Source organism: Apteryx rowi, unplaced genomic scaffold, assembly GCF_003343035.1.
Source record: "Apteryx rowi isolate R43461 unplaced genomic scaffold, aptRow1 scaffold_229, whole genome shotgun sequence".
In the NCBI taxonomy this organism is placed as follows: Eukaryota; Metazoa; Chordata; class Aves; order Apterygiformes; family Apterygidae; genus Apteryx; species Apteryx rowi.
Genome location: NW_020448630.1, coordinates 1,012,203 through 1,026,902, shown reverse-complemented (window position 1 = coordinate 1,026,902; position 14,700 = coordinate 1,012,203). Strand labels below are relative to the sequence as shown.

The 14,700-nt window shown below is 40.6% G+C and overlaps 1 protein-coding gene and 1 long non-coding RNA gene across 15 annotated transcripts in view; one reads left to right on the top strand and one right to left on the bottom strand.

Moving 5' to 3' along the window:
* Positions 1-223, bottom strand: part of REV3L (REV3 like, DNA directed polymerase zeta catalytic subunit) — a 123,112-nt gene extending 122,889 nt beyond the window's left edge. For all 3 annotated transcript variants that reach the window (XM_026065528.1, XM_026065529.1, XM_026065531.1), the window contains exon 1: positions 20-223. In XM_026065528.1, coding sequence (XP_025921313.1) covers positions 20-158 — 139 coding nt within the window. In that variant the 5' untranslated portion in view covers positions 159-223. The remainder of the gene's footprint in view (positions 1-19) is intronic.
* Positions 224-548: 325 nt separating this feature from the next.
* Positions 549-14,700, top strand: part of LOC112965977 — a 39,976-nt gene continuing 25,824 nt past the window's right edge. For 2 of the 12 annotated variants that reach the window (XR_003253452.1, XR_003253448.1), the window contains exons 1-3: positions 638-939; positions 3,390-3,464; positions 8,168-8,257. This is a non-coding gene — a long non-coding RNA (uncharacterized LOC112965977). Of the gene's footprint in view, positions 940-986; positions 1,081-1,316; positions 1,479-3,389; positions 3,465-8,167; positions 8,295-9,203; positions 9,275-9,520; positions 9,694-11,062; positions 11,173-14,700 lie in introns of those variants that run through there. The other 10 variants (XR_003253446.1, XR_003253445.1, XR_003253451.1 and 7 more) reach the window with 10 other exon arrangements.

The following is a 14,700-nucleotide window of genomic DNA, read 5'->3' as shown; positions in this document are numbered from 1 at the left end:
GCAGGAGGGGGGGCCTCACCTGCAGGGGTGGCGCCGAAGACTCTCACGACGGGCACCCGCTTGGCCGGGGCCTCTCGGAAGTGGGACTGGCAGGGGTCCAGGCCGGGCAACGGGCTGCCCATGTAGTAGTCCGCAGTCACGATCCTCACTGAGAACATGTTGTTCGCCGCCGCCGAGACACGCACTGAGCGAGCGAGCGCGCGCGCGCGCGGAGCCCGCACGGCTCCCCCCGCCGCAGCGAGCGAGCGCAGCCCCCCGCCTGCCTCTCCTCGCCCGCCCGCCCGCGCACGCGCGCCCCCCCCCCGCAGGCAGGCGCGCGCACGGAGCCTCGCGCACAGCCCCGCGCGCGCCCTCCCCTCTGCTTTGCTCCGCTCCGCTCCCCCCGCCGCCGCCGGGCGCGCGCACAGCCGGGGCCGCCCGGGGGGGCTCTAGAGCCCGGCGGGCCGCGAGCGCCGCAGGGGCAGTGCCGGCCCGTCCTCCCTCAGCACTACGGACACCACGGCGGCGGCGGCTGCCCGGCTCCGGGCTGTAGCTGTTGTTGCCATGATGATGATGTCACGGACGCAACCATTGGGGGGAGTGGGGGGAGGACGGGCCATGGTTTGGGGGGAAGCGAGGGAGAGAGGTGTCTTATCCCCCCCCCACCACCAGCCCGGCTCAGCAGACGTGCGTAAGGCTTCGGAGGTTTTTTTTCTCCCCCAAATTATTATTCTCCCCCCCACCCTTTTCTTCCCTGGGTGGCAAGAAGCGGGGGGTGGGGCGGGGGGAGCTCGATGATTCGGTGATCGGCCGCCGAGGTCGGGGCGAGGCTGCGGAATTCCGAGCCGCGGATTGGACAGGCCGGGGGTGGGGGGAGGACGAGAGAACGCCGCCGGGCCAGGATTGGGTTAAGCTGGGTCGGCCGCCATTTTGGATGCTGAGCCGTCTCGCTGCGGGAAGGTGAGTCTCCGCACGCTGCGGGAGTTAAAAAAAAAAAATGCGGAAGGAAAGGGCAGCGAATGGAGCGAGGAGGGAGACGGGGAAGCCTCTTGCAGTCGTTACTCACGGGGCCGCGGGGGGGGGGGCGGCGGCGCTGCTCAGGTAACGCTTGCGCCGTCGCCTGCGCCCCCTTCGGTTGTAACGGTCGCTGCGCGCGGTGGGCGGGCGAGGGGGGGGAGGGGGAGCGAGGCGCGGCCTGCGGAAGGGCGGCGGCGGTTGGTGCTGTTGCCGAACGTGCGGGTGGCGGCGGGGAGGGGCCGGGCGCGCTGCGGCGGAGCGGCAGGGGCTGGGCCGCGGCCTGCTCGCAGCCTCTCCGCCGCCCCCCTCCGGGCGGCTCGGCCCCGCGTTAGCGGCCCCCCCGCGGCCGCCTCGCAGCGTGCCCCGCCGTCCCATTCCGCCCTTTTCGCTCTCCCCATGGCCCCCGGTCGCCGCTGTTCTTTCTTTCCTCCCCGCCCCCACTCCGCGGCTGCCCGTTACCTTCCTGCGACCCGAGAATAAAGGTCGGGCAATGAGCTGCCTGGGCTGTTACCCCGCCTGGGGGGGGGGGGGCGGCGGGGGGGGGCGGCAGCGGCTTCCCTTCCTACCTCAGCAGCGAGGCCGCAGCCTCAGGCCCTCTCTAGCTGGGGGAGCACCCCGAGCCTGGGGCTAAACGCCCTCTTTCTTGTACCCCAGCAGAAGTGAGGAAAACAGCTTGGAGGTCAGCGTTAATCGCGAAGAAATGAGCTATTGCTAGTCCTGAAATCTACGAATCTTCCCCCCCCCCCCACCCCCGCCAATTTGCTAAAAATAACGAGGATTTAGGGTTCTTTTATTTGGTCCCCGGGCGTTTAGGATGAGTTTGCTTCACGTTTTCAGGCTTTCCAGTGTAGGTTTTCGCTGAAAAAGATAACAAAATCCTTGCACTGAGATTGCTCTTGCAGTCTCTTTGTCTCGGAGCTGGGGTTTTAGGGAAAAAAAAAAAAGAAAAAACACCACATATCGAAAGAGTTTGYGATGTGGACGCTTGTAAAAAGGCTGAGTGTATAAATATATACTTAGCATGTTTTTGTTACTTATGCGTGCAAGACTGGATGATATGAGGCAAACGTACAAATCTATAAAATCTGACAGAAGTCCAATATGTAAAACATACGTTTCACATTTCACTTATATATGTTTTGGTTTTAGATTTAAACAAAAGACAGGTCAGGCAGTTGCTATCCTTCATTTTTTCATTGTAATGAACAGGAAGCTTGCCTTTTCTACTCTTTTTCTATGTAAGCTGTTTATTTTCTCTAGCTCATTTCTGTTTCACTTAAACTCATTTTTATGCAAACGAAAGAAAAGTCAAACTACCTAGCTATCAAGAAAGCGTACATCATATAAGTAATTAGTTGAAACAGGATTGAAACCTAAACTATTTTCATTGTATTTAAAGAATAACTGAGCTACCATTTTAATTTTTTTGGCAGATATTTACATTTGTAAGGCTAATATTTGGAACACCTTTGGAACTAAAAGAATACTTTCTTAAAGAGTACTTAAATTTTACRAAGGCTCATAAATCACTAGTAGGTTACTGATTTGGTTACTACGTTACCAGATAGCATCTCTGACTCTTGCTATGTGAATACATTTTTTACTGCATTTTAAATAATACATTTCCCTCAGTTTCCATGAGACTTAGGTATGGACACTGTTCTGTTCTYGTGTTACTTCCTTCCATGCTCTGCTGTCTTTCTGGTCACTTGATTGTCTAGCTTCCGGAGGTTTTGTCTCCCCACCACTTGGGTTACTTCACTGAACATCTTTAGGCACTGGCAAATCTGCTCTTGCCCTTCCTGCATAAATTTAAGATACCACAACATCAGCTGTCCACCCCTGTGCTAGGGGATACCAGTCTGCTACTATATTCTGTTGTCACGGTCATAGGCAGCAGAGTATAATGTGTGACTGCATCTCAGCTTGCTGGAATATAATCCAAGGTCCAATCAAACAATCCAGTAACCCACAACAGGATAGTGTAGGTAGCTGGAATAACTAACTTTTTAGAAGCACAAAACAAGATTCATTAAAGCAGGTGATTCATAGTCTTCTATTTCCTTACAAAAATTTTATTTAATTTATGAAAGCAGAGAGGACTGTGTTTTGAATTAGGAAGAACTACAGTGAAAGGAAGACAGCAGGACTGAGACAAGAATAGTTGATACCTAATGTAGAGGCAGTTTTCTGTTCATATGAGCTTATTCATCCAAATCCTTAAAATGTTGAAAGGTACCTTCAGAAAAATTAAGCGACTTTCCTGTTTGATGTAAATAGGTTGATCCAAATGGAAGTCTTTTAGCCATGCAGACATCTCTCAACTAGTAATCTATATGGAACTCCCATGCTTTCTGAGCTGCATCTTTTCAGTTTCCCTTCATTTTTTACAGATTGAGAGCACACTTCTACTTTTTGTATTCTTTTTGCAATCAAGTGAAGAAGTTAGCCTCCAGGATCACGCCAAGGTAAGAATATAATTTCAGATAAGGTTTGAATCAGTGCTGTCACTGAAGTCTCCTGCCCTCCTCATGCCAGTGGAAGCATTTGAATAGTTGCAACTGGTCTGGATAAAAGTGGTCCAGGTAAAAAAATTGGGGTTGGTTTTAACCTAGATAAGGTCCCTGATCTATCTCATCATGTAGGTGTGTGTGCCTGTGAATGCCTGTGCTTGCACAGAGGAGGAGGCAGTGCAGGGGGTGAGTTTGAGCAGCAGGAGGAAAAAGAGAATGGTTCTTCCAGCATTGTAGGCTTGTGGTAGCTTAAATTGATCACAAGTTTAGGGTGCTGAAGTCTTAAAAAGCACTGATAGTATTGTCAGTTTAGCCTTTACAGTAGGTGACAGACATAGTCTTTTTCTGGGTTCTTCTGCGTTAAGCTTGCGTGTCAGAGTTTGCCTTTAACACATATTATATTTGTTGTGCATACACGCACGTGTGTTTATGTGTCTATTAAATATAAAAATTGTTGTAGTTTATCCTTCATTACCTGAAAATGCTGATATCCATGGGGAGTTAATTGCAAAAGGAAACATCACAGTTAGAGAGCACTACCACCTATTTTCCCTGGTGTCTCCAAACTCTGTATGTATTCTCTCTAAGGTTTTATCCAGTTTTCTGATCTAAAGCAAGTCACCCCCTTTCTCTGCTCCTCCAGTTGCTAAGCAGCAGCTGTTCTCCCCATTAGCCAGCCATGGATTTGCATGAAAATAATCAAACTTGAATATATAACTGCTTCTAATCATGCACAGTTAAACAGCTGTACAGTAAAATTTTGAGTATTAATAGTATTAGCTATCCTCATGACCAATTACCAACTTAAAAGTTAGAATTTTCCTATGGAGTAAAATCAATATAGTGCCTTTTTTTTTTTTTTTTTTTTTTAACAAAAGGCAGATCAGGCTTTTCTTTCTCTTAATCCATATTATGTACCTACTTAAACTGGTCTCAAAATGATATATTCAGTTCCCCCAAAATTATAAGTGCAAATCTGAACAAAGAAACAACCAACAACTGCACATGGTGGGGCATCAGAGAAGAGCCTGCTTTTTAAATCTCTAATTATAGTAGCAAAAATTCAAAAGAATTTGGTGATAAAAGATCAGACTGTAATGCAGCAGGAACAGTTTCAGTATCTTACCTTCAGAAGTGACTTATGTTCCCATTGATTTCCAGGATGTTCTACATTTCTAAGGTCTATACTGTGAAACCTTGGAGTGCTCTGTCTATGGGGATGCCCTGGGTGTACCCCAACTGCATGTCAGAATGAGAGCTAAGTGTGGGCCGTGTATTCCGGAGTGTTGATTTTTCAGGTTACAAAAACCTGAATTCTGTAAGGAGAAAACCTGGGCACATGGATCAGAAGTAGCATGTGGTACATCCAGTTGGTATCCCAATCTGGCCAGTCATACTGTCTGTACTGTAGAGTAAGTGTATTCTGCAGTGTGCACCACAGACTGAGTGAATAGAAGAGAATCTTCAGACTACAGTACATATTTGGTGCCGTGCAATATAGTCTCAGCCTACCAAACCTGTACGTACTTTACCACATATTAGAAGCCATAGTCTCATGTTAGGCTCTGAGAATCCTTAAACACTCAATGCAAAAAAATAGTCCTCTAGGTCCACAAAAGTGAGTACGTTGAATGAGGAGTTGCCTATGAAATACTGAGAAAGAAAGTATGACCTAAATATTCCCCTGTCCAAGGGAGTAAGTGTTGAATATTGGACTGAAGCTGCCTAGAGTTAATCACTTAGCGTTAGTAGCTGAATTTGCTGAAGCCTTAAGGCCGCAAGCTGTGAACTTTCACCTAGATCTGTTGAACTTTTACCTAGTTAAGTAAAAGAAGGCCCCAGAGCCAGTTCAAGACGGAAGATAAGGGGCAGCCGTGGAGATAAGAAAAGAAATGGCCCGCCTAGAGACAATGAAGGGACCCAATGAAGAACAGGAAGACCTCAGACCTTAATATTACTATTGGTTCTGAACTATTGTGTGAAGGGTGGGGAACTTAGATTATAAGGGTATAATTGCCCAGGAATTTCTTTGTTTGGAGTCCCTCTCCGGAGGCACCAAGCTCGAGCTGTTACTTGCCGCTGTACCACTTACAGTAAATTAGTTTGTGATACTCCGTGTCTAAGACTCTGCTTCGGGAAACCTAGGGTCAAGAAACTTCCTTAACGTAAGGCTTATGTCTTCTCTCAGGTTTCTCAGTTTGGAGTCCTTTCCTAGAGTTAGGTATCTAAGCCAAGTAAGTCAAAAGGCTTATTTCCAAATCTTATTTGGAAGATAAAGAAACAGGGGAAAATATCTGTTTCTTCCAAGTCAGGCAGATCTGGGATTTGAAGAGAGATAAGCATTTCACATATGAGCACCTTAACAATAGGTTAATGGATGCACTTATGCATCCCTGCAAATTTTAATTTCTGGTTGTCTTTCATGTTCTAAGAATGCTTATTAGACTGGACATCACATGCAGGGTAAACAGGAAAATTCCTCATCTGAGAGTCCTGACAAATCTTGCTTATACGCCAGATAGTTTGGCCCATTTATGCTGGAATTCAAGGTAGCAGTGTGCATGCCCACCATACCAGTGGAAAATCAAGTACTGTATGGACATTATCAGATAAAAATCTAGGCACAGCATGTGAACAACAGTGAATTGAGCAACCCCAAGGATACCACACTGGCTTAAAGTGGCACTTAGGCTGCTGAATTCATTTGTGGAACTAACTCTGCTTTGGAAATACCACTTAAGATCCTAATTCATGAGGTTGAATTTATTTTTGTTTTTCCTCTTGCCTCTTTCCTCCCTCCATGGATAGATGCAGGCTAGGCAATTGGCTCTGAGGCTTAATGCAGTTAGGCTCAACCAGAGCTAAGGCAATAACATGTTTAAATCAATGGCCTTAAAGCAAGAATGTCTTGCCACTAGAAATCTGATGGGAAGACTAACCTAGGTCTCAGTTGTGAAAATATTAAATATCAAAGCAATCTCGGCAAAGATTCTTAATAAACCTATTGGGGCAAGAATGGTGCTGCATGATTGGAAAATAACAAATGTGTTTGAAGGGGAGCCAAAGGAATTGTTACAGGCAACTATTGCAGTATGCAGAACTTAGGAAAAAATTAAAACGTAGAATAAGCAAAGACATAGAAGTAAAAATAAAAATTCATTTTTTGATGTAGCAAAGGTGGATTATGTAGGGCTAATTGAGTATTTTTATTTGATAAAATAATTGATTTTATTGATAAAGGAAATGAATTAGATTTAATCTGTACTTCAGAAAAGGATTCAGGACAGTGCCATATGAGAAAATGGGGTAAGATGCATAAGGTGAAGAATTGCTGATGGGAAATGACAGTGGATTGTGTTGAAAGAGGAGACTGTAAAGCTGAAAGGAGGCTACAATAGAGTCCACTAGTTTTATTTAATGTATTTAGGGTAGTCTTATTTAGTATATAATTTAAATTTGCTGGTAACCTTAAGTTTGGAGGCACTTGTCTACAGAGAACAGGCATATCATATGAAAAGAATTGCCTGCCTTGGATTGGAATAATAGAAATGTCATGACATCTTATACATGAAATGCAAGATTTTGCACGTTAGAATTGGTAAAAACTTTCTGCTCTCAACTGGAATGTTGCTAGTCAGAAATGACAGAAGAAAAGATCTGGGAATCAGCCAGAGTACAATGAGTCTACCCCTGTATTTGGGTCTAAAAGCTAAGTGCAATCCTAAAATGCATCCAGTGAATGATTTCTATCAGAGCTAGTGACATATTGGTGTGACTGTACAAGACATTGGTGGTATCTCATTTGGACTATTTTCTAAGCCATCAAGAGGGATGAATTTAAACTAGAACAGGTGCAGAGTAGGATTATGAAAATAATCAGGGATATGAAGAGCCTGTTTTATAAAGAAGATAAAAATCACTTGGCTTCCTCTAGCAAAACAAAACCTGAGAGAGAATATAAGTGATCTTTGTAAGTATATTTGTAAGTTTGGAGTATGCAAGAAAAAAAGCCATTGAAATCAAAAAACAGTGTTGACATAGAATGATTAGATATAAACTGGTCATAAGAAATTTAAGCAGGAAATTAACTGGCCATGGGAAAAGGGTTTCTAACCAATGGAGGAGTGAATTTCTTCTCTCAATGAGAATAACAGGGCAAAACATCTTAGCAAGTTTTAATATGGAGGTTGATCAGGTTATGAAAAAGGTTATATAATGATGTTTGCTCATTACTGCACATGACTGCACCCGATGATCAAGATTCTAGAAAAATGACCTGTAGTTCACAGAACACTTCAATAGAGGATTCCTCTAATTGATGCGGACAATTTAGCCATTAGGATAATGTAGGTTTCATCATTATAGTACAAAACACAGCACACATTGTATACCATGGATATAGTATAGCTTCCCATTTCAGAAAATGTTGATGGCAGCACAAAATACAATCATTGCAACACATTATATTGTGACCTGATGTATATATTCATATCTATAAGTGAGTTGTGTATACAAATTCACATATATAATACAAAAATATCTTTGAGCATTTTTGTTTCCTGGATTGTATTTGTATTTAGCAGCTTACATTTCAAACAGAAGTTTTAACTGAAAGTGTAGTTATTCAAGAGTAACAATTTCTTTTTCAACATTTTCAGGTCTTGCCTTTGCCTCCCATGAAAAAAACCTACCAGTGAACGTGCATGCAGAAAACACATAAGTATTCAACAAAAAAAATYGCCTCAAATGTAAAAATGAATAAAGAATTACACATGTAAAAATGCAGAAACATACCACTTTATTTTAATTGAGAAACAATCTATTTAGTTGAACAGCATGTGCATAATACAGGAAAGTGGACAGTAAACCTTTAATGTTAATTTTAGTGATAAGGTCAGTTTCCTGATCTGTTCTTTGCTCTYAGATTTCTGCATGGTGAGAAGGGGTTTGAGGTTCCTATATGCTAGGAGAATGACCTATTGTTGAGAATGAAATATTTGTATGATTGTGTAACAAATTAATGAAATTTACTGTTGAAAGACCACACACACAATTAGGGAATAGCTAACTGTATAGTGATAAGTGATGTTTAGTGGCTGGCTATATGGCAATGAGAAGTTGATAGATGAAATTTGATTAAGATGAACTGATTAAATCTTAGATAATTGAGTAGTGCTAGAGCTGTTTTATGAGTGACATTGCTGAATCAGAGTGATAAAAAATAAGTCTGTGATGCTTGGGTCTAATGACTGTGTAAAGTTGGGTATGGACATAAAAGAAAATTGTGTGTAACGATATATTACATTTGAACATTGTTTGTGGGAATGGTACATTTGGCAGTGAGAGTTACTAGCAAGTAGTAGAGTATAAGGAGAAAAACAGTTGAGTGGATTGTTCTTGTTGTAAAAATAGTAAAAGTAATTGGTTTATTTTTACAAAAAAGCTGCCAGTTGAACCTGTATGTGGTTGATCCTTCTATCATCTTCCCAGGAGAAAGGTGGTGTGATTGGGTGGGGTTTTACTAACGTAAAATATATATAATTTATGTGTACATGTATGTATATGTGTACATATCCCTGCCAAACTCTGAAAATTTCTATTCCATACAATGGGGCTCAGGTAAATGATTTTAAGAATTATTTTTAAATAGGCAAACAGAGCATTTTTTTTTCATACTCTTGTTTTTAAAAATAGTTGAAGCATTTAGTTGGAACTCTCCATTGAGAAAGATGTCCAGTGCAGAGAGAGGCCAAATGGTACAAATAGTAAGTAACTAAAAAGAAGATTTAATAATGGAAAATTTTCAAGTACCTTAAATACCAAGAGCCCTATTAGCYTGCTATAATTGTAGGCAAATGTACATGCATGTGTTGTTATTAGTTGAATTTTTGTTGTTTTAAAATGCAAAATGTGTTTCTGTGAATGAATCACAAAAATGATGAAGCTGGATGGTGAGTGGTGAAATCCATTTAATTTTAGATGCTGTATTTTTTTTTTTTGCCGACATACAGCCTGGCTTATGGGAGGTATTCCCCATTCATGCATCAGACAAAGTGAAAGATGCCTCAGTCCAATATGTAGATCGCAAAGAGCCGTCTGTTGTCCAAAAAGACATAGAAGGAGTGTGACCATCAGAGTAAACTTAAAATGTTTTTAAGATTAAATTAGAGATGGCAAAGATCAATTAAGTGTGTTGTCCATTTCTGTCAGTATTGGTCTCTGTAATATATGAATGCATACATTATGCTGCAGTTCCAAATATCTACTACTTTTTTTCTATTAGAAAGATTACCTATAGTTTAGAACTCAGTATATGTTTCTTATTTGCYAAATCTTCCCTTTCCTAATTATGTATATAACTTCTGTCACCTCAGATAATTTTTTTTTTGCTTCTTGGTGTTTGTTCCTTTCAAATATATTTCCAGAACAAGCTGAATGTTATTAAAAAATAGTATTTTGGACTTCTTACTTGCTTACCTTGGTCTGCACTTGTTTAGGTTTGTAACCTTTCTTTTGAGTGAGTCTTTTCAGCTCCCAGGTAGTTTCTGTTACTTTTGTCTGAATTCCATCCAATTTGCTGAGACCTTTCTGGTAATATGCCCAGAACTCATGGTGACTTCCAGGTGTGGTTATAACAGAGTGTGGATGAAGGATTTATGGTTTATGTCCAGATGGAGTCTTTTGTTTTAATCATCCATGTGACCTGCATGTGTAGGATGGAATGAATTACTTGAGGGTGTGAATGTTTGGTTCACYGAGAAGTTTGAAAGGCTTATTTGGTTGTCCACAAAGAAAACGTTCTCCAGTCTGCCCTAGGGCTGTGTATAGAGAAACTATTACCTTCCTGCTCCAGGTTACAGTATTTCCAAGTATGCAAGTCAAAACTGAATTAGTCTTTTTGTTAGTGCCCTGTTACAAATTTATTTGTAGTTTCTGCTTGCTTGTTATCCTTAGATCCTTTACAAGTATTGTGCCTTCTGGGCTTTTCCCTCCTATTGAATATATTCCAGAATGTATTCCAGAATATTTCTCTCAGTCCTTTCCGTAATAGTACCTTGCTTTTTCCAGCGCTCAATTTCATTTTACTGTTTTCTGCCTGTGTTTTAACCACACTAAGGTACTTTGAGACATATCAATGTCCTCAAAGTTGTCCACATCGTGGCCTCTCAATGAAGATGTCAATTAAAACAAGACTCAACAATTCTTATGGCAACACACATATATAGATACGCTCCCGTTCGCACATTATCCTAGGATTCTTTAATTTGTTGTCAGTTTACACAGTTTTATCTTGAGCCCTACAATATTCAGTGTTTTCCTTAGACTTACACAGTTCTTACACAGTCCTTGCTTGTCCTTTAATCTCTCAATCTGGGTATTTACTGGGTATTTGATATTTAGCCAGAAATTGGTAACATTTTATTTTAGTGTGACATCTGTCAGTTAAACACAGTTGCACTTCTTATTCTTTCCAAGATCAAAGCAGACCTAAATTTAAAGTTGTAAATGTAAGTATTTATGCTAATTAATAATACTGTAAATATTTCTGTAAGGTCACTTCACAGAATCTCAGTGCAATGCACAAAGAAAACAAGCCCTTCAGACATTGCTAGGCTAATGGCACATGTGGGGAAAAAGGCAATGCAAACAGAGTAGCATACAGGTATGGTATGGTCCAGAGTATGGTCTTTCTAGATATTTATTGCCTATGTAAATACTTTTCCCTGTACTTGATTGAGATAGATGTATGTATATATGTGTGTGTGTGTGTGTATATATCTAGATATACATATATATAAACTGTTTTGGTCTATACCAATTCCAGTAATATCTACTAAATGATGACCCTGAAAATACAGGCCCCATCAACATGCAGATCTACCTCACCAATTTTGGAGTCTTGCAAATAATACTTATTTTCTTACCAATGTATTGATGATTATATATCTCAAGGCATGAGATAGATATAGTTGGAGATACAAACTTAGGGAGAATACACATTTATATAAAAGATCTGCTAATCTAATGTGATCTGTTAATTAAAGTTAGGAAAGACTGAGAGGAAAGACACCATGATTCTGTTCAAGATTCCTGGGAGGAAAGTTTTGTGTATTGGTTATGGACTTCTAATCAAGTATAGAAATCAGATACTTTCACTCTGAAAGCTGTGCAGTTAAGTGATTGAGACTTGATTCTGTTATAATATGGTCTGTGTTTCCTGCTGTCTCTTGAGTAATCTTGCAGCTGCCTTAGTTACAAAATCAGTGATAGCTGTTTTCCTCCAGAAGCAGGAACACGATAATTTGGCTAAAAAGATTAAAGAACGGCCTGTGAAAAAAATCCATAAAGTAACACACACTCTGCCATATTTCTGTCTCCCCACCCCCTGCACCTTCACCTTCTCTTTTCCTGTGTTACTTTTTAGGATATTCTATGTAGATACTATTGTGAGTAGCTGTGCTTCTCAGGACAGAACTCTGGGGTTTTGACCCATTTGTTTTTTTACTGTACTGTGCTAACACACAGGGAAAAGTAGGAAATGATTATGCGGTAAAAATGACTTAGAAATCGTCTCTTAGATTGTTCACAGAGGGAAGAGAGCCTTCCAAGAAGTGATCACATTCTCACACTCAGCTTTAAAAACATTCTTTATCTTTAAAAGGAAACAGAACAGAATCAGTCAGTAAATCAAATGTAGTTGTGATCTTGTCTGCAAAACCATACCATTATAAAATAAGGCTTTACAGTTGGATATTTGAAACAAGAATTGTCAATGCAGAGACCTCTTGTGCTTAGAGAAAAAGTTGATATGTCTTTTATGAGAGAAAAGAATACCTTTTGTGCATCCCTGGGTTGTTTTCCTTTATCGTTCTCTAAAGATAGCAGTTATGGTGACTATTCTGGGTAGATCTTTAGGTAAAAAGCAAAAAGACTGTATTTATTATGTACTGTAATGAATATGCCCTTAAAAATCTCAATAATTTTTTTTTATATCTATTTGTTTAGAAAAGAAAGTTGAATTTCTTACCAAAAATCTCCACCTTTTCTTTGATGTTGGCAAAAAGGTGTTTAAAGAGTACATGTTCTAGTTGCAACTTTTTAAATCTGTTCTGTGATAAAAAATTCACTATCAGTAAATTGAGAGTCTTTCTATTGCTCCAGCACCTGATTTTTAGTCAGTTCCCTGGTTTCTTCTTTTCCTACCTGGCATAGCATTGCTTTTTGTGTAGAATACTTCAGAAATTAGTTATTATAAACAAAACAAATCAACAGCATCCATGTTTCTAAAGTTTATTCAGAATAGCTTTATCTTTTATAATACTTCAAAAGTATTATATATTATATACTTTTAAAGTTTAAAAATTCCATTTAGAAGTAAATTTTGCTCAGGTAAGGAGAAAATACAGCAGTAGTTGCCCAAAGGCGATGAAGTGCTCTACCTGGAAACAGACCCTTTTTTTCCTTGTCTTCTGACAGAAGAGATGAATGAGCATGTCAGAGGCACAACATTGCTGTAGGTATCTGTTTATGTATAATATATTATAGATATGTAAATATCTATTTTTCTGTCCCTAATAAAAGCAAAACATCTTTATTTTAACTGTCTATAAAATGAGAACATTGTTAGTAAAAAGGTTTAAAAAATCCAAATTATTTGACATTAATTGTACTGTGACAGTAGAATTCATAATTTTTGCATACTGTATATTACATCTATACTGTGAAATAAAAAAGGGATCACTGTGTCTCCTTGTGTCCAAATGCTGTCCCCAGAGCAGTGTGGGAACATCATTTTGGACAGCACTAGTTGTAACAGGCCACAGCTGTGCCAGGAAGCACGCTATCAGTTTGGTAGTGTGGGTGATGATCAGTCCAATGTTCAAGCTTATCGCTTGGTACCATTTTATTAAACAGTATATTCACAGCAATGGGTTTTTTTTAAAGGTGCCTATTTACCAAACAGAAATGAAAGAAATCAGTGAAACGAAATACCCATAAAAGTCTTGTTCTGAGTTCTTCAAACACATTAATTAGTCTTCATAATATCCTAGAAAGTGAGTAGTAAGGGTGCTTGCTGGGGAGTCCTTATTCCCTGCTCTCAGTACTATGTATGCATGCTACATAATTACCATTTAATGAAAAAGTATAAGCAGCCTTAGGAGGAGAGGGAGTATGGCTTCTGCTTCCTTAGTCTCCTTAACCTCTAAGTCTTCCATTCCTGAGCAATGATTTGACAGCATCTCAAGCTGGAGGTAAGGGATGCTTCATATGCCACCACCTGCTGATTGGGGCACTCCTCTAGGAGGCAGGAGAGGCTGGTTGAAAGTCCTTAAAGGAATGGAGGGTCTAGAATCCAATCTACCCTTTCCTCTTCAGCTGCTGTTGAATAATGCAATGTCCTAACTGCTGTGCAGCTATGTAAGAGTACACAACAAAGATRTGTCCCAAAGAAGGAGGATATTTCCCTAACTTCTGCCAACACTTGGTTCTAGAAAAGCTCTTAACTAGCAGATGTAAATTTGAGCCTGAAGACAGACCTATATCTCACCGAGGATGTAGCAGCAATAAGTGGCTTTTTGTAACATGCTTTCTCAGCTGTCATAAGCATGTCTCTGGTTACAGCTAGTAAGAATACAGGAGTTCATGTGCATTTCTGTTGCTAGGTACAAATTCTGCTGGGAGAACTACTCTCTAGCTTCATACTTTGGTCCTTCTCCCATCTTCGTTGTGCAGGTAGAATGCTACTAAGTGAGAACAGCAGGATTCTGTTCTGCATGGGTGTAAGTGAATATGCAAAGGATAAAGTTCTAAAAAAACAGGTCAGTAGGTTTTATATCTGATTAGGCCTCTAATCCTGCAAACCACTAGTAGTTTTGTGTTATGATGTGTTCATTTTGTCTTAAGTGGGACTGCTCATTTGAGTGAAGTTATGGGTGTAATTACATGCAGGATCAGATCTGGGCAATCACATTTTAGCTTATTATTCGTACTGAAGCACTGTTACAAATTAGATACATCTGATGTTACCCCTTGCCCAGACAGGGTAAAGGAGTATCTGAAACTGAATATGTTTATATTTAATGGCTTGCACTCCATTTCCATGCCTGTCCAAACCAAGCCCTTACAAAGACATGTCATACAGAGTATTTTAACTGTTAGATTAAGAGAGTCATAAGGCATAGATTTTCAA